General features: G+C 35.5%; 1 protein-coding gene across 7 annotated transcripts in view; it reads left to right on the top strand.

Moving 5' to 3' along the window:
• Positions 1-19,920, top strand: part of ITPR2 (inositol 1,4,5-trisphosphate receptor type 2) — a 489,277-nt gene that overhangs the window by 390,368 nt on the left and 78,989 nt on the right. For 6 of the 7 annotated variants that reach the window (XM_045061584.1, XM_019834732.3, XM_019834731.3 and 3 more), the window contains 3 exons: positions 6,918-7,093; positions 15,110-15,274; positions 18,692-18,887. In XM_045061584.1, coding sequence (XP_044917519.1) covers positions 6,918-7,093; positions 15,110-15,274; positions 18,692-18,887 — 537 coding nt within the window. Of the gene's footprint in view, positions 1-6,917; positions 7,094-15,109; positions 15,275-18,691; positions 18,888-19,641; positions 19,745-19,920 lie in introns of all 7 variants that reach the window. The other variant, XR_006600593.1, reaches the window with a different exon arrangement.

Raw genomic sequence — 19,920 nt, 5'->3', positions numbered from 1 at the left:
AAGATGGAATCCACGTGAGGGGGATATAGTAATTTTGCATTATATTTGCAGCTGTTATATAAATCTGAAAGTGTTTTGGAATGAAAAGTAAAAAAAAGAAAAAATAAATATGAGGATTCTGTCCAACTCTAAAGTCCCTGGATTCTGGGTATAGACATTGATCGTGAAATCACCTGGGAAATCCTGGGCCAAAAAAAAAAAAAGGCTTTGGTCATAATGAGCCACTTTTCCCAACCCCACACCCTACTACAGGCTGTTCCAGAGTCATTGTGGCCACTGTGGCAGTGAGGACAGGGATGCTGACAGAGGCAATGGGCTGTGTAAGCTTTCTCCAACCATGTTTTCCAGCCTGATCACACATGAACTGGGAATTACTGGTGTTTATATATCTAGTGTACTGTTGGATTGTAATATTAACTGAGAGTGCATTGTCTCCCTTCAACCATAGTAGTGGTGTATAATAATTAACAGAAGGGTCACCTGGGTGGCCCAGTGAGTTAAGCAGCCAACTCTTGATTTCAGCTCTGGTCATGATCTCATGGTTCCTGAGATAGAGCCCTACTTCTTAAGATTCTCTCTCTCCCCCCTTGCCTGCTGCCCCTTCCCCATGTGCATGTGTACTTTCTTTCTCGAAAAAGTTTTTGAGAATAAAATAAATAGAATAAATATAAAAGAAGTAATTAAAGGGAGGTACTTAAGGGGAAGGTGATTCTCAGGGGATCAGCTTAGTGCACTCTCTCCCCAAATCCTGCTGTAGATCATTGCCTTTCGTTGCCAGGCTTTGAAGAGCTCAGTTTGAATTTTTTTTTGTTTGTTTGTTTGGGGAACATTATGCAGTAGTTTTTATTTATTCAACTATAAAAACTATGGCAATTTTTTTGATGGTTAACACTTTAGAGTAACACTATATTGCTATACATTTGGTTGAGGATCAGATTGGTTTGGTTCAGGAACAAGTGAAAACAATAACAAAAATCTTCAAACATTGAAACAAAGAAATACTTTTTGTCTCCCCTTTAATTAAATGCTACTTTCCCATAGGCTTCCCTAGACTGGTTTGCAGTCTAAGGTGATAGGAAACAAGGCTTTGAGCATTCTCAAGAGACTGCAGGTTAAGCTATGGTGCCAAGCAGGAGACTGAAACCCTGATCTGAGTGTTAATCTTAGGCATGTTCTGAGAACAGAGGCAGATTCTCAAATGTTGCCTAGTGTTCTTTCCTCTGAACCAATGATATTTTCCCTTCTCTGGCTAATTCAGTGCAGTAACAATCCTGTCACTACCTTTCCTGGTTATGTGGAGGGAACCTGACAGGAATGTGTGGCTTCTGACTGGAGAGACAATGGACTAGCTTTGATCTATCTCCTCCTCCCGAACAGTGAGGAGTTGCTGAGGAAGGCCTCTTTGGGCAACTGAAAGGTCCTGTGTCTTGGGATAAACATTTCTTACCCTTGGGAGATGGAGGACCTCTCAGCGTGAAGCTGTGAGCTCTTGAAGGCAGCTCCACTTGACCGCTCTCCTCTGTCCCACACGATTCAACTTGGTAACTGGGCTGTAGGAAACTTTGTTAGATGTAAAAACAAAAAGAAGTTAACACAGGTCGCTTTTTATGCCATTCTAAATATTTTGGGTTTTTTCTCTCATTTCCTCTTTATCATTTTTGGAGAGGAAGCCCTTTTTTCCCCTTGACCTTTCCCAATGGTATGGATTGATTTTGATTGGTCATTTCCACCAGGAATCATAGATGACTGATGCCAGGTTTAGGAAGGGTGAGCTCAGTTTACATTTATTCAGGAATGCAAGGTTTATTTGTATGGCTATTGGTTTTGGTTTTGGCTTCTTTGTTTGGTTGATTGGTTTATTTATTTAACATATGCCTCTCTAAAAAGGAAACTTGTGCCCAGAGTTGAGTAATGAGTTTATGGCTGCAGCTGTTGGTGCTAGAGAATATCCTAGATGTCCATCCAGAAGCTGAACATTTGCCATGCCAACTGCCCCTGCCCAGTTTGGAAAAGGCAGACTAATTAGTGGAGAAAATTGCTGCTATGGGAATTTCTTATATCCAGAGAACATGTTTTTTTTTCCTAAATCAGTTTCAAATTTAGAGTGCAATTTGTTTTTCCCTCCAGTGCTTTGTGTTAAAGAAAGTTAAGTTCTTCAAGGTGATTTTAATTCATTCAATTTAATAACAACCATTGATGAAGTGTGTCTATATGCCAGGCACTGTACTAGGCCCTAAAGACACGGAGGTTGGTAAAGCTGTCCTTGCCCTCAAGGAGCTTATGGTCTAATTAAGGGACGAAGAAATGAGTAAGGCACAATAGTGAAGACCACCCATGGATTTATGGCTGGATGTCTACTTTAGCTGGAATGAGGTGGGAGAAACAGGAAAGTCTTAGGAGGTTACATGGAAGGCAGAGAAATGGAGAGAGACTTGAGGTAAGAAGCAGCATGTTCTGTACAGTAAGCTATAAACGAGTTACTATGAAGTGGATAAGATACTCCCATTATGTGAATTGAATTGAGGTCGCCAAGTTTGCTGTTTGAATTTTCTCCCATAAAGGACAAACTTCGTACTTTTTAAGACTTAAAAATATGTAGAGTGAATTTTTAAAAAAATTCCATTATTAAAGTAACAATGCTTATAATAGAAAATGTATACAAACATAAAATATTAAGAAGAGTCACCCCTCCCACGTTTAGTGGATAAAAACTGTCTTTGACAATTTGTACTGTACTGTTGTCAGAGTTTAAATTTATTACTATTTTTGCATTAAATCTTCAGCCTGAGGCCAATGTGACCATTCTTACCGAATATGATTGCACCTATTGACAATTGGCGATACTGCCATTTTAAGTAACTTTTAAGTTTATTAACTTCACAAATATGTATCTAGCATTAAACTATGTGCAAGGTACTACATTAGATGCTCTTTGAGTTCTTTCTACAAAGGGATCAAATGCCCAGTTTTTTTAAATATAATTTATTGTCAAATTGGCTTACATACGACACCCAGTGCTCATCCCAACAAGTGACCTCCTCAATGCCCATCATCCACTTTCCCCTCTCCCCCACCCCCCATAACCCTTGGTTTGTTCTCTGTATTTAAGAGTCTCATGGTTTGCCTCCCTCCTTCTCTGTTTGTAACTATTTTTTCCCCTTCCCTTGCCCCATGGCCTTCTGTTAAGTTTCTCAAGATCCATATAGGAGTGAAAACATATATCTGTCTTTCTCTGACTGACTTACTTCACTCAGCATAATACCGTCCAGTTCCATCCATGTTGCTGCAAATGGCATGATTTCATTCTTTCTCATTGCCAAGTAGTATTCCATTGTATACATAAATCACATCTTCTTTATCCATTCATCAGTTGATGGACATTTAGGCTCTTTCCATAATTTGGCTGTTGTTGAAAGTGCTGCTATAAGAGCCCGACGCGGGGCTTGAACTCATGAACTGTGAGATCATGACCTGAGCCGAAGTTGGACACTTAACCGACTGAGCCACCCAGGCGCCCCTAGTTTCATTCTTCTACATGTTGCTGTCCAGTTCTCCCAGCATCATTTGCTAAAGAGACTGTCTTTTTTCCATTGGATACTCTTTCCTGCTTTGTCAAAGATTAGTTGGCCATACATTTGGGGATCCAATTCCAGGTTTTCTATTCTATTCCATTGGTCAATGTGTCTGTTTTTGTGCCAATACCATACTGTCTTGATGATTACAGCTTTGTAGTAGAGGCCAAAGTCTGGGATTGTGATGCCCCCACTTCGGTTTTCTTCAGTATTACTTTGGCTATTCGGTGTCTTTTGTGGTTCCATACAAATTTTAGGATTGCTTGTTCTAGCTTCGAGAAGAATGCTGGTGCAATTTTGATTGGGATTGCATTGAGTGTGTAGATTGCTTTGGGTAGTATTGACATTTTAACAATATTTATTCTTCCAATCCATGAGCATGGAATGTTTTTCCATTTCTTTGTATCTTCTTCAATTTCCTTCACAAACTTGCTATAGTTTTCAACATACAGATCTTTTGCATCTTTGGTTAGGTTTATTCCTAGGTATTTTATAGCTCTTGGTGCCGTTGTGAATGGGACCAGTTTCTTTCTCATTCTGTTGCTTCATTATTGGTATATAAAAATGCAATTCATATCTGTTTGTTGATTTTGCACCCTGCAACTTTGCGGAATTCATGTATCAGTTCTAGCAGTCTTTTGGTGGTCAAATGTCCAGTTTTAAGTGCATGGTTACAATTTCTTGTTTAATCAGGTCTCCTGGGTGGCTCAGGCAATTAAATGTTGACTCTTGATTTGGGCTTAGGTCATGATCTCACAGTTTGGTTTGTGGGATCGAGGCCCTGCATTGGGTTCATGCTGACAGCGTGGAGCCTACTTGGGATTCTCTCTCTTCTTCTGTCTCTTCCCCTCTCCCACTCATGGGCATGTGCTTCTTGCTCTCGCTGTCTCTCTCTCAAAACAAACAAACAAACAAACAAACAAACTTAAAAAAACATACAATAATTTCTTATTTAGTCTAGGGGAAATCTTGGCAGGCCAGATACTGTCTAGGAAAGAATAGTCAAGATGTGTTTAGCCTATCAGGCATTAATAACAATGAGCAGTGTAACTATTAGTGTCAACACTAGGATTTTTAAAATAAGAATGTCATGGGGTGCCTGCGTGGCTCAGTTAAGCGTCCAACTATTGATTTCTGCTCAGGTCATGATGTCATGGTTCATGAGTTTAAGCCCTGGTTTGGGCTCTGCACTAACAATGTGGAGCCTGCTTGGGATTGTCTGTCTCCCTCTCTCTGCCTCTCTCTCTCTCTCTCTCTCTCTCTCTCTCTCTCTCTCAAAAATAAATAAACATTTAAAAATAATAAAATAAGAATGTTGCACCAAGCCACTGCTTGTGAATTATACTGAAGAGTCCAGTGACTGGCTGAAAGTTGTTAAATGAACATAGATATTGGCAGTTTTAGTAAACTTAAGAGTGAAGCTCCACAACTAGCAAATTTTTAACCAGAGACTTAGTTATGGACTCAAAATGAGCTCACAGATTATGTTTTTGTTTATTCATTTAATCAATGAATATTTACTCATTGCTGCATGCCACATTTGTGATAGGCCCAGAGATCACTCTTACAAAGCTAACATTCTGACAGAGTCCAAATAAGAATGAGAGAAAGTTGAAGGCGCTATGGTCTCCATGGATCTTTGAGATCTGTGAAGCTAGGGTTGTTGGTGGTCAGGCTATGTTTTGGTAGACATAAAGTGTGAATCAGCCAACATAGTAATAAACATGAATTGGGTACCCATTTTGTTAGCATTGCCAGAAGATGGGAATTAGGTTAATTTCCAGAGAATTGTATCCCCTCTTCTTTCCCCATCTTCAAAGTCATGTAATCAGATCATAAATATGGTGAGGAGCTTAGATCAGCTCTCTCTTCCCAAATTTCTTTCATCACTGTTTGTTTGAGGCAACATGATATATAATAAACACTGAAAAAAAAAAACAGCTAATGCTGTTTACTTCCTGACTTGTTTTGTTTTTTAATGTCTAACAGACTCTTCCTACCTATTTTTGATCTATTAACACTCACTACGAGCTAAAGGCTTACACAGAATTCATTGAAGGAATTCAAATAATCCCAGGGTGTCAGTGATAATACAGAAACTCTACACACCAAAGCACTTGTGGTGTTTTGCATGCAGAAGTGAATTTTATAAATAATGAAACTGGCCAAAAGAAATAACTAGTGGAAAATCTCCATTTTGTTGTTTCCCCTGTGACTTCATTAGCCAATAGACCCGTGTTTGAGGTCCTACAGCTGATCTAATCAGCCCAAAAATGTAGCCCCTTACTTTACTTCTGCAAATCCAGCACCCCCAACCTTCACCCAGGGATTCCTCAAATCCACATAGTGAGTACAAACATCAATGAATTATACTTTTTTAAAAAGGAAATATATTTTTTAAACTTGTTTTGGGTAATTTCTAAAGAAATTTTGTTTGTAATGGCGTTCATTTTTTTAAGTGTTTGGCCACTTTTGTTTTCTGAGGCTTTAAATAGCTCACCATCTTTTTAGAACTTGAGCTGCGTCTCAGAACATACATTCATACACACATATACACATTTGTACACATGTATACACATGTATGTGTTAACAGTTAAAGCTTATGTCTATTTTATTAAAGACTGGATATTTTACATTATTTTTTTAATGTTTATTTATTTTTTGAGAGAGAGACAGAGACAGAGTGTGAGCAGGGGAGGGGCAGAGAAAGAGGGAGACACAGAATCTGAAGCAGGCATCAGGCTCTGAGCTGTCAGCACAGACCCCGACACGGGGCTCAAACCCACGAACCATGAGATTATGATCTGAGCTGAAGTTGGATGCTTAACCGACTCAGCCACCCAGGTGCCGCTAAAGACTGGATATTTTACATTCTGAATCCTTTAGAAGAATCTATAATATAGAAGCTTCATAACAATAGAAGAAAGCAAGGTATGAGTTCAGTGAAAAAAATACTTGGTTTCATATGATGTAGCTGCACACTTAATAGTCATTAATCCTAAATTTTGAATTAAGGTTCCCAAGTGAGCTACATCTAGCAGAAGAAGTATTTAACCGATAACTCTCATAGGAGAGAAAGATGAACAATTCTCCGACTTAATGGAAGGAACATTAACTAGGGAGTATTTAAACATCCTGAAAATAATCACAAACTTTCTGGAAATGTAATAATGAGGGATGTGTTCAGAGACATTGCCTCTAAATATATAGTGTGTAGAGTGGGTTGTTATGAAATTCAGCGTCTTATGGCTTGACTTGCTATTGTTATATAAGGTGGAGTGGCAAAGAGTTTTACATTTTCTACTTTTGTCCTCAGTAAAAATAAACTTCTTCCACATTTTACAGGTACGCTTTCCCCGTTGTTCTCAGTTCTACTTTGGATAGCAGTTGCAATCTGCACATCGATGCTGTTTTTCTTCTCCAAGCCTGTGGGTATTCGGCCATTTCTTGTGTCAGTAATGCTCAGATCAATATATACAATAGGTCTTGGGCCTACATTAATACTTCTTGGTGCAGCTAATGTAAGTACTTTACTTAGCTTTGTCCTATTATAAATTAATTAAAAATGTACTAACTATAAAAGTGTAACTATATATTTTAACTCATGTATGCATAGTAAATTCTTATGTGTTGTGAATCCAAATTAATGAGAGTTTAATTTGTACATTAATTTTGAGGAGAAAAAAATGCCAAGTAAAATTTTGATATATTTAAGAAGGTGGCATTTGAGGCGTGACCCAGTTCTGCAATCAATTTAATCCAATCCAGTTTTAATGCCTTCTATACCCAAAGCTATTGACAAAAATGCTTCTGAGCCACTGTTAACATCCTAAAGTGACTTCTAAATCACCCAAGAAAGATTAAATTATATTTAGTAGAATTTTAGAAGTAAGTACCTTTTATAAAATGATCAAAGAAAAAAGGATTGCTATATGAGAAAATACGAAATTGGTCTCTTTTTATGTGAACAAAACCTATAAACTTGTGAAAGACAGATGAAATTAATATTTTTTTCACTAAATTTTAAAATATTAGAACAAAGGAGCACATTTCAAAACCTCTGTTAGGTAGGTTTAGAATAAGTAAGCCAGAGTACTATTATATAGCAATATAACATTATTATTGTAGCATTATTATTGTATAGCAATAATGTATAGCATTAATGTATACAATTATTAGCATATTATTGTATACATTAGCATATATATTATATATGTATATATATGTATATATTAGCATATACAAATAGCAATAATTGTACTCAAGAGATAAAATTTTAAAGGGATTAGACAGCTTTCTACATGGTATATCCATAAAGGAATATTAAGAAAAGGGCAAATCCTCAGGTTAATGAAAGAAAAAATGTTCGGGGCGCCTGGGTGGCTCAGTCGGTTAAGCGGCCGACTTCGGCTCAGGTCATGATCTTGCGGTCCGTGAGTTCAAGCCCCACGTCGGACTCTGTGCTGACCGCTCAGAGCCTGGAGCCTGTTTCCGATTCTGTGTCTCCCTCTCTCTGACCCTCCCCCGTTCATGCTCTGTCTCTCTCTGTCTCAAAAATAAATAAATGTTAAAAAAAATTTTTTTAAAATAAAAAATAAAAAAAAAGAAAGAAAAAATGTTCAATTAGTATATTGCTAATATGTCTGCTGAATACCTGAAGCACTGTCTATATCTTGTACTGTGTTTCTAACATAATGTCCTATATTCTGGTATCTGCATAAATGACTTATCTCCCCTACTACATTATACATTTCTTATGGATAATGATTGACCATTCAGTGTCTTGGATTGTCATTGGTACTAACAAATATTTCTTTAATTAATTAACTAATGAGTGAGTGAATGAATGAGTGAAAAATTATCTTTGTATTCTTCTACATTTACCGTGCCTTGTACATAAAATACATGGCAAGTATTTACTGAGAATGAATAAATGAAATAGTCAACCAAACTTTTGAGAATTATAAAGCTGAGATAGAATGACCAAGTCTGTGTTTCTGACCATTAGCATATTACACTTCTTTGAAGGTTCAACATGGTATATATGACAGGTCCCAGTTAGAACATTCAGGCAACCAAATTACCAGTTATTCCTCAATCACTGTCAATAAAGGGAAGTTTACTGTACATGCAAAGAGATCTATCAGTGAAGAATTCTGTCAAGTACCAAATATACGATTCCTAAGCTTTTTGAGGGCAAGGGTTGTCATGTTCACGGTATAATCCTTCCCTCCTCACTCCCTCATTCCCAACTCCATTTTTCTCCCACTTCATGCCTACTACTTAAACATTAAAAAATTATTTACTTGAACTGAACTTGTACTTTTAATGTTTTGAAAATAAGCTAATTTTGCAATATTGCCAACCAAGCTAATTGAAGAATCTTCATGGATTTATCTAAAATTTTCTAAATTGGGGTGCTTGGGTGGCTCAGTCAATTGAGCGACCGATTTTGGCTCAGGTCATGATCTCGCCATTTCCGAGTTCGAGCCCCACATCGGGCTCTCTGCTGACAGCTCAGAGCCTGGAGCCTGCTTTGGATTCTGTGTCTCCCTCTCTCTCTCTCTGCCCCTTCCCCACTCATGCTCTGTCTTTCTCTCTCAAAAATAAATAAACATTAAAAAAATTAAAAAAAAATAAAATTTCTAAATCTATTAGAAAACTTGAATTAAGGAAGTCTGGCTTATTATTTAAAAAAAATACATTCAATTTTGAGCCAGATTATTTGAAGAAGCAAATAATATTCATAAAATGGCAGCTGGTCTTCAATAAGACATTAATTCAAGAAAGAGAATCTAAGTTTGATAAGTTGAAATAATAGCTAGCTAGAGTTGGGCCAGAAAAAAACAAGCATTTATTGGGCCTCTGTTATCTGATAGACATTGAAAACACCAAGAAGTGGAGAATGTGGTTCTTGCCATACAGAAGCTTCAAGAACATATAAAGAGATAAGGAAAAACATTTTAATGTCTATTGTGGAAACCAAAAACATTTGGAATTATTTTTCCTTTCCCCATTGGGGACAGGTTAAAAAGATGATTTCTGCCTAAGGTTTGGTGAGAATAGTTTCATTACAGGAAATGACAATTCATATAAGAGGCAAGTATTGTACTTTAATTTCTTCATGGGGAGAAAATACATGGAAATGTATCTTTCTTATTAACTGTATGAATCTGTGAGTACTCTTCTATTTCTCACAGCATAAAAAATCCGTTTGCACACCCCCTGAATGGTACATTATAATTTGGTAGTTCAGGGTATTTTGACAAAGAAAATAATCAACTTTAATTTGAAACAAACAAACTGGATAGAATAACTGTGATTTTGATAATATTGATAGAAGTTTTATCTATAGTTTTGATATTGTACAGATTAATAAAATGTTTTAGCCAATAATCATTCACCTTAACTTTTAACATAACAAGCTTCTTACTGTGCTTTACCATTTCCCAGGAGGCAGGAAAACAATTCAAACATTAATCAGTCCTGTTTTGTAACTTAGGATTTAATATATTTATTTACTTAATTGGTACTTAAAAGTTTGCATTGTGTAACAGGTAAAACTAGAAGTGTAAGGTAGAAGGTAAAATTATAAGTATCAGAAGTAGGGAGAAACAAAAGCAAATATCTACCTGACAGTTATGCCTTAATGAGAATCAGAATTCGAGATAGGCAGATCAAGCCTCTGAGTGTAATTTTTCTCATCAGTGAAATGAAGATATTAAAGCTTAGTCTTCACCCACCACTTGTTGAAAGGATGAATGTGAAGATTTAGAACAGGGCAGTAACAGTGATGCTATAATACCCAAAAAGGCTACCATTTATCAAGCTCCTAATATGTGAAGTGCTATTTAATTGTAAAACATTGGTACCATAATCATAAAAGTAATTGTGTTTCGGTTCACAGAGAGTTATCTGTTTCTGACTCAGTGTCTTTCATAATGTTAAGCAAATGTAGACAGTCACTTTTCTGGAACAGGAAACAAGTGGAAGGAAAAACCTCAATGTATGTTCTGAGCATTTAATATTATCAGTTTCTGTTTATGATGCTCCATGTTTATCATCTTCACTCATTTCTAAAATCAAAGTTTTGTTTAGATTGCAACTAATTTCTCTGTCTTGTCACAAGGGTTCTCTCAATGTTTAAGATGTTTCAAAAAATTCAGGTGTTTTTCTCTTAAAACGCATACCTTATAACCCAGTACAGTTTACTTCTCATTGTCTACCTTGTAATGGAAATTAACATATTGTTTTGGTAAATATAAACACACATTTTATAAATTTTGGATCACCTAATATTTCTATACCACTAATAATGATAATATTCCCAGTCATATGGATGCTATATAATGTATTTAACCGTTCCACTAATTTTTATTATTTACATTTTTAGATATTTTTTTCTAATAATGCAGTAAATACCTGTGTAAGATCTTTTAATATCTTCTAAATACTCTTATGTACAATGTTATTTTCTTCTGTAGTAGTGCCTGGAAATGTGTAATTTATTTAGGGTGCTTGTAAATTATTTGCCTTTCTACAGTTATTTGTAAGGTGAAAGTGTTTCCTTCTGCCGAAACTTGGTCTTGCCATTTTGCAGACAGGAGAGACAGGTGGAGTTTAGCAGATAGCTGTCTATTAGCAATAAGCCACAGTGTTCAAATTTAGTAGTGTCATGCCCTTAGTTGCTTACCTGCAGATAGTTTCCTGGTAGGGCTCATGTTACTGCTATAATGTTGAGCCCACCATATGTTCATTTAACATATACAAATTCAATTATATATTCTGAGTCAAAGCATCCTCTCTCTCTCTCTCTCTCTCTCTCTCTCTCACACACACACACACACACACACACACACAGCCTGTGTTTCATATAATATGGTCACTAAATGCTCATAACTAATTCTGATATTCAGTTGTAGTAGTAGAAAACTGCTTCAGTTGCTGGAGGAAGGACTAGCATATGTTGAATTTATTAAAAGACAGTATAGTTTATACCACCCTTGTTTATGATACTGTTTTGTCAGCAATTTAAAAGATTTCCAGGGTGATATTGACTACCTGAAAATTTTCCTATGCTTTGACCATACAACCGTATCCTGTGTAAGATGTAACGCTACTGAAATGGAGATTTTTTGTAACACCATTGAAATGGAGAGTTTTGAATCAAATCGCATCAGTTTTAGTAAGGATGATGGTTGATGACAATATAGTAATGTAGTTAATATGTAGTTCAATAAATTCAATTTTACTTTTCAATAAATACTAGTTGGCCTTTTTCAGCGGGGGTGGGGGGATGCTATAGTTTATTCCTGGAAAATAGGTTATTGTTTTCCCCTAGGCACAACGTAAGATGGGGATAGAATTCCTGATCAGGGACATAGAACCAAATAAGACAAAAAGGATAACATAAAGGCAGCTATAAATTTCTGTAATCACATAGAACGTTAAAATTTAAAGGACATCCCATAGAATTCTAGACCATTGAGGCACCTTAAGGATTATTCACTTCCAGGCATTTCATTTTAGAAATGAGTATACAGAATCCGACAGAGACCAGGAAGATTTACTAAAGCAACTGTGGCAGAGCCAAGAATGGAGCCCAGATGGTCCAACTTCTAGTCCAGTGTCTTTCTATTCTGCTGCACTGTTAAAAATCCTGCAAAGACATATCAGTGAATTATGAAGCATATATGAAAACAGTACTGTACTATATAATTAATTTACCCAATTAAAATTAATGAACTTGATTCACTCTACATTAATTAACAAATGGACATTAATTTTGTTTTTGCTTTTAGAAAACCTATTGGTAAATCATTTTTCGAAAGGCCACACAGAAAGCTTACATTGATGCGGTTTCCCTACCCGACTGCCTGCTTTTCCCCCACCATCACCCGAGTCACCTCATCCTCAACAAAATGTACAGTGAAAGGCAATTTTGAAGAATAGATGGAAAATGTTAAAAATATGTGGGACGGTTGTGGTCATTTAGATTAGTATGCTGATTCAAGAGTCTTCTCAGCACCAATTCAGAAGGGGCTGGTCTTTTAACCACCTTGTCAAGTTCCCACTCCCTCTCTTTATCATTGCCTCAGAAACGAAGATTGCCTAGGTAACGGTATTGACAAATGAAGGACTAGTTAGACAACATCAAGCGAGTCATGGCATGAAAAGGGAGAATAAGTTTTGTAATTTCTTCATTACTATAAATATTCCCAACTTTCATGGAAATGCTCTATAAAAACAATGTATACATTTCAGGGTCACGGTGCAGGAAAAAACAGAGTTCAACTTCTTTCCTACCCACATCACTTATTCTCATACTTATTTCTCCTTGGTATGAACAAAGGACAATTTCCTTTTTCTGATCTCCACAGAAATAGATGGATGTCACTGCCAATATCAACTCCACTCTAGTTTGAGACGTAGTCAAGAGAACAGGGACATATCCATCAACACCAAGCTCTAGATCAAAGTTCAAGGAAAATAAAAATCAACCTGTAAACAAAGAAGGCAAACCTTTATTTTTCATGCAAAAGTAGCAGTGGCTTTTTTAGGCAGAAATAAGGCTTTTGCATTATTTGAGAACTGAAGTGTATCGCTTTGAGAACTTGAATTCAATGTATTGTTTTTCCTCAGTGTATAGATTTATAAATAGTTTTCCTGCATCATTTTTTAATGATCCAGTTTAGGGAAGTAAAGATCAGGAAACAACGCATGGACAATTTGTCTTGAACATATCCACCCTTCTGAAAAGTCATAATTCCAGGTTTTAACTTTATTTTTTACAGAACTTATTATTTCTTTTTTGTATTGATAAACTATAGTGGGTGAATCAAGGCAAATAATTTGAACTTAAATAGCCATTCAAAACAATTTAAAGAGTAAAACATTGAATATTACTTCACCTAGACATTCTGTATTTCACCATCTTCATGGTTGTTTATTGTCAAATAGCACACTTATCTGAACACCTTGTATATATTTCCTGTATATATTTGTATATATTCCCTGAGTTTTTTAAATGATGACTTTTTATAATATTAAACTTACTCTTGGATAATAATCATAAAGACATCCATTATACTGTAACAATGCTTAATAATAAAGATCTGATGATGAAATACTAAAATAATGAAGTACAACTTTCTGCTTGACATTCAAGTTCTCAAAAAGACGATGGAAGAACTGATAATACTGATTATTGAAAAGGTAGTTAATTAGCATGGTGAAATTTTAGGGAAGGTTGAACTTCTATGCTATTGATTCAGTTTGACTGTTAACACATTTCTCATTTTGTCTGTATTGATTTGGACTTCAGAAAGTTGAAGGAAAAGGTTTTTCCCATCTCTTAAATTTCACTTCTGCCTCAAAGTGTTATGCTGCTTCTTATGTTATTTAAAATCATTCCATAAGGCAATTTTTTAAATATATAATATAGCTAAAGTCAACAATGTTGCAAAAAAGCAACGTGTTTTCCCTAACTTAAGTTTGGACTAGAAAGACAAATATGGTGCCATCAGATAACTTGAAGAACTCAGGAAACAATTTGGAAGAACTGAAATTTGAAATCTATAATTCTTTCCATGACGACTAAGAGGCAGAATTGGCTCTTTAGTTTATAAATAAAGCAGTGACTCCAGAACCAAATATATGACACTAAGTTTACGATAACTGTGTTCTTTGGAAGTCACCACACAGATCACTGTTATTGCCAAAGAATCTCAGTGTAAATTTCTATATTCCAAAGTTACACCACAAAAGACAATTTTAAATAGTTTAAACACAAATACATAGCACCAAGCATAATAAACACTCCAAAATATCTAATGAATAATTACTTCACATGGAGCTTAGAAAATATATGCATAAATTATATTTATTTTAACCTAACTGCATAAGTATATTTATATTTTCATGTATTTATATTAAATTCAAGAATCACCTTTAATGGCTTGCTTTTTAAAAATAATATTCAGTAGAGAAAGTCTAGGCTAAAAAAATCAAGGATGGATCTTTCCTGGATATTTTCAGAGAAGATACTTTTCTGTTACATACCCAATATAATAAAAATATTACATATATTATTTTTAATATGGAAAATATGATGAGTAGTATTTACAGCATCATTGTACTAAGTGTTTCAAATGCATTATGAATTGTTTAATACTCTGAAGAGGTCTATGCGGTGGGAGTTCCTTTACTCCAATTCTTCCGAAGAAACAGTCCAGGCCTGCAGCTGCATGGCCAGGGTGCGACAGTGGTGAGACAGCCAGGGTTTAAATTCAGGTCTGCCTCGATTGTCCAGCTGGGGCTCTTCATCATTCTCATTTTCCCTGGAACTGCAGACAATACAACTTTTGTGTGTATTACGTTTACATGCAGATTTGTAAGCAGTGCTGAAAAATCACCAAATAAAAAAATGAGAAAAGAAAACCACAGAACTCGTGAATAATAGGTTTTGCCAATGACTGCTATTTTTGTGAGTTTCCAGATAAATAAGACAGTAAAATCTAATCTTTTCCTCCCTGTAGCTTTGTAATAAAATAGTGTTTCTGGTGAGTTTTGTGGGAAATCGTGGCACTTTCACCCGAGGCTACCGAGCGGTCATCCTGGATATGGCCTTTCTCTACCACGTGGCGTATGTCCTGGTTTGCATGCTGGGCCTCTTTGTCCATGAATTCTTCTATAGCTTCCTGGTGAGTACTTCTCCGTGTGGACAATCAATGCTGAAAAAATACACAATGCTGCCTCTTCCTTTGATTTTTTTTTTTTTTAAAGCAGGGCCTGACATTTAGGACAAATTATGTTATTTTTAGAACTTCCTAGGAAAAGTGTGAATTATTATTATTTTTAATCTTTTCCTCTGAGAAACCACATAGGTGGTGGAATTCTTTATTTCCTCTCTGAGAAGTCACTAACGACCCCACCACTTGACCCAGGCTTCATATAGCAGCTGCTTTTGGTTTCGGCCAAATCCTTACTTCGCTTTACATTTAGAGAGTCTCGAAAAGAGTGTAGGGGGAAAGTATGGGGATATATTTTCATAGTACTGGAATCATTGCATTTTGTTTACAACAACAAATATTATTGTGACTTTAGAATGGCGTATACATAAAATGAGGGAGAAACTGCCAACCTAGTAAAAAAAACATAATGAGTTGTTTTAAGTCTTCATTTCAGATTTAATGTGTCATTGTTGCTAAGCTTATCTCCATGTATCTAACTCATTAAATGGATTTGCAGATTTCTTCTAGAGGTCTGTTTTTTGTTTTTCACGTTATCCATTTTACTTCCTATATATAGACTGATAGCATAAACTAGGAGAGGAGACAGTATAAATATGTGATAATATTTTGAAACCTAAAACACTACCAGGTTAACATCACGATGTCATGGGAGAAATTTATTTATATCTCCCACCCATGGCTGGCATGCAGTGGAGAGCACTAGCCAGTAAAATAATTCCTGAAACCTAAGGTAAAGATCTAAAAACATTAGGATGGCCCTGTTTGCTTGGGTCATGAGGAACAATCCATTGCCTACTGCTTTCCTGTTTTCTAGCAAACCCATGTAGGAAGACTGAAAAGAGGCACATTTTCTATTGACTCTCAAAGAGCCCCAGTGATACAAAACTATCTTCTAGGTAGTTAAGTTAGATTATTCAACAGTCAAAAGTAGATTTTTTTTCTGTTCCAGGGATCCAAATGAATTCCCTTTCTGCTCTAATTTTCCATAAAGAATCCACTTTTTAAAACATGCCTGTGATATATAAAGTCTTATTATACTCAGCACTTTTACCGGACTGTGATATATAACAAACATTCTGTAATGTTTTTGTGCTTCAACCCTTCTCATCTATAAAATTGATAGGGAGAGGATGATAGACTCGTACTATCAAGATTCATTAAAGAGATAATATAAAAAAACATGTGAAATGATGTATGTAAATCTTTATGTTTTCCAAGAAAAGGCATTTGACAAAATGAAGTTGTATTTGAATTATTATATTAGCTATTGATAGTAATGTTACTTTTAATTTACATTACTTAACCTTATTTTCCAAATGTATTTTCCTCTTGTCTTTTATCTTTCAAATCTTACAATACTGATGCTAATTTGTTTTCACTGGGTTGTTTGTGAAAACGATATTATCCATTTTTAAAAGTTTGTTTATTTATTTATTATTTATTTATTTAGAGAACGAGAGTGAGAGCAAGAGAGAGGCAGAGAGAGAGAGGGAGAGAGAGAGAGAATGCCATGTGGGGCTCTATCTCACAAACTATGAGATCATGACCTGGGCAAAATCGAGAGTCAGACACTTAACTGACTAGGCCACCCAAGCGCCCCAAGGATATTGTCCATTTTGATGTTTAGAGTACTAGGAGGAAATTATAATGGACGTGATGCCAAAATGGCATTTAAGTATTTTTTAAAGTATGTATTGTATTTTAAAAAATACATGAATATGTATTCCTAGTTACATCCACAAATACCAATACTTTATCCAAAATAATAAAAGCCATTTTTCTTTCAGATATAAATAGAAAGAACCATCAACCTGCCCTATGTCAATACCTTTTTTGCCTTCCCAAGATTCCGATTCCATGGGAATGGAATGGGGCCCAGAAATAAGCATTTTTAGTAAGCATCCCATGGGCTTCTGAAAGTGATAACTTTTAGAAACCATTCAGAAGTGACCTAGAGTCCATTGCCAGACCTTTTCTTTAAGCCACTATTGAGTTAAAGTAAAGGAAAATCTCCTTTATGTCAATGACATGCTTAAGTAAGTTAAGTCAGAGTGTCGATAATTTGGAAGTTGAATTTGCATTAGTTAATTTTGTCTGTACTGAGGAACATTGACCTTATTTCTGGAAGTTTCTGCTCCCTCCAGAAGATAAGCAGATAGCAAAATATTTAAACACTTTTTTTTTATGTACGATCATGATAAAATATCAACTTCCTAAGGTGAACAAATAAGGTAATATCTTTATGGCAATTATTTGCAAGACTAGAAGTAAATTGGAAAGTAAGTATATAACCCTCAGTACTCAGCAAAACAGAGTATAAACAAGGCCCTGGTGTTTCCGAAGGGATTTGTGACACTGGTAATGGATCATTTCAACCAGTTCAGAAATTCTAATCAGTGCCCTCAGAGAGCAGGAGACAAACCTTAATTATTCCAACTTCCAAAATAGTATTCATCTCCAAACAGATATTTATGCCTTTTTAAGTGAATGTTAATTTATTGCTTTTAACCCGCTTTTGATAATATAACATGTACTTGCTAATGTATAATTTCAACTTAATAATAGAGCAATAAATAAAATTGCTCTTGGTGTGGACTCCAGACAGCAAACACATACCTAGGTTCTTGACCAGTGCATAGATTCTCTACTACTAAACACAAAATGGATAATAACCCATTAGAGGAAGTGGAAATTTAACAAATTGTATATTATAGTTTTGCTTATACTTCTGTTTCCAAATGTACATACTAAAATAATAGGTTTTGTCTTTGTTATGTCCCTGTAGCCAGGAAACGCATTTCCCTTCCTCAAATATTTTTAAATTTCCTATCTTTTCTATGGCAGCAGCCTCATCAAATTGTTCTGGTGGTTTCTCCTCTAATCCTTCGATTAAACAATACATTTAATGAATCTGTCAATTATTCATCACTTAGGCAAATGTAATTCAGCATTCTCACCTTAGCCATTTTACGTATTCCAGAAGCAACTGCAGAACATCAGTAAGACTAAAAATAAGGAATAAGTAACTAAGTCGGTTAAGTATAGTATTATAATTTTTCTAAATTCAAATGTGACACTCTGCTATTTCTGTATCTTACAAAATTAAAGTTATGTTGGTTATGAAACCAACACACATTATATGCACATTATATACTGTGTTAGAGTTATCTTTATTGAAAAACAGTTTATTAATACATTCCAACTGTAGAAGAAACATATATTTTGGTGCACCTTTAAGGTATCACTTAGATTGTTATTTTTTCGCAGACAAACTAAAATGGCTTGCATTCGTATCCATAATTACCTTTACGTTTATTCAGCTTTTGCTGCATTGCATTTTTTTCTTGTTTTGTTTTATGTTTGTAGCTGTTTGATTTGGTGTACAGAGAAGAGACTCTGCTCAATGTCATAAAGAGTGTCACACGGAATGGCCGCTCCATTATTCTAACTGCAGTCCTGGCTCTCATCCTTGTCTACCTGTTTTCCATTATTGGGTTCCTTTTTCTGAAGGATGACTTCACAATGGAAGTGGATAGGCTGAAAAACAGAACTCCCGCTACAGGTATTGCTATGACCCCCAAATGAGCTTCCTCTCGTGGCAGACATGACTTGTACACAGCTTAAGAGCATTACAGATAAACACTAATGGAGGAAATGTTTCCTTGAAAACATGTTCTTGTTCACTGAGAGCTCATGAATGTCCAATACTCCTCAGCAGTTTTTTAGCCGTCAATGTGTATAGAGAAATCCTGATATAAGAAACAGCATCTGGGCTCAGTTTCAGTGAGAAAGTTTCAACAATGCTAACTATTTTCCAGAAGACAGTCAACAACTTCAGTGTAGGAGAATGGCTTTGGAATCTTTTCTTCCTCTTTTTTCCTGTCTCCCCCCGAGAACAACATCTAGCATCATTCACAATCATTATTCCACATATGTTTGCTCAAAGTACATCATATTATACTTAAATAATTGAAAATGATAAATGTTTTGATTTGGAAACCATCAGGAAGTAAGAAATTTGGTATTGAAAAAATGCTCAACATGCTGTCGTTAAGGAGCTCAATTCATCGGTACGTGGCTGTCACAATTTCTGTACAATATTTATTTCTGCTTTCTGACTGGTTAGACATCATCCACTTAGACTTACTGTGATTCTTGTGGTGATAGGGCTTATTCTTTCCATCTTACTTTGAATTTTTATTTATCATGCTTTCTAATGGTTTCTTTTTTCCCCCTTTCCTACCTTTTGTTGTTTGGGTTAAATTTCTTTGTTACTCTTTTTCCTCCTCTCCTGCTTTGCTGGATACAAATCATAGTTCTGCACTTTGCTGTTTGTTTCTCTGGGTGATTCTGCTGCCTATGAGTTGTAGAGAATGGAAACCACAAAATGACTCTCCCCTCAAGCCATTAAATTTAAAGGTATGACATAATTAGTGGTGACTTATAAACAATATTCTTTCTTGCCTTTAACAAACATTTCTTGATTATTAAATTGATGACAGATGGTAGTTTCTTTCTTAGAATATGGGATAATTAGGTGATGTTTAGATCTGTTATTAAGTCTGAGTGATCAAAGCACAGAATAGAAATGTCAT

The sequence above is a fragment of the Felis catus genome, chromosome B4, assembly GCF_018350175.1.
Source record: "Felis catus isolate Fca126 chromosome B4, F.catus_Fca126_mat1.0, whole genome shotgun sequence".
NCBI classification, from domain to species: domain Eukaryota; kingdom Metazoa; phylum Chordata; class Mammalia; order Carnivora; family Felidae; genus Felis; species Felis catus.
This window is presented reverse-complemented; position numbering and strand designations above follow the sequence as displayed.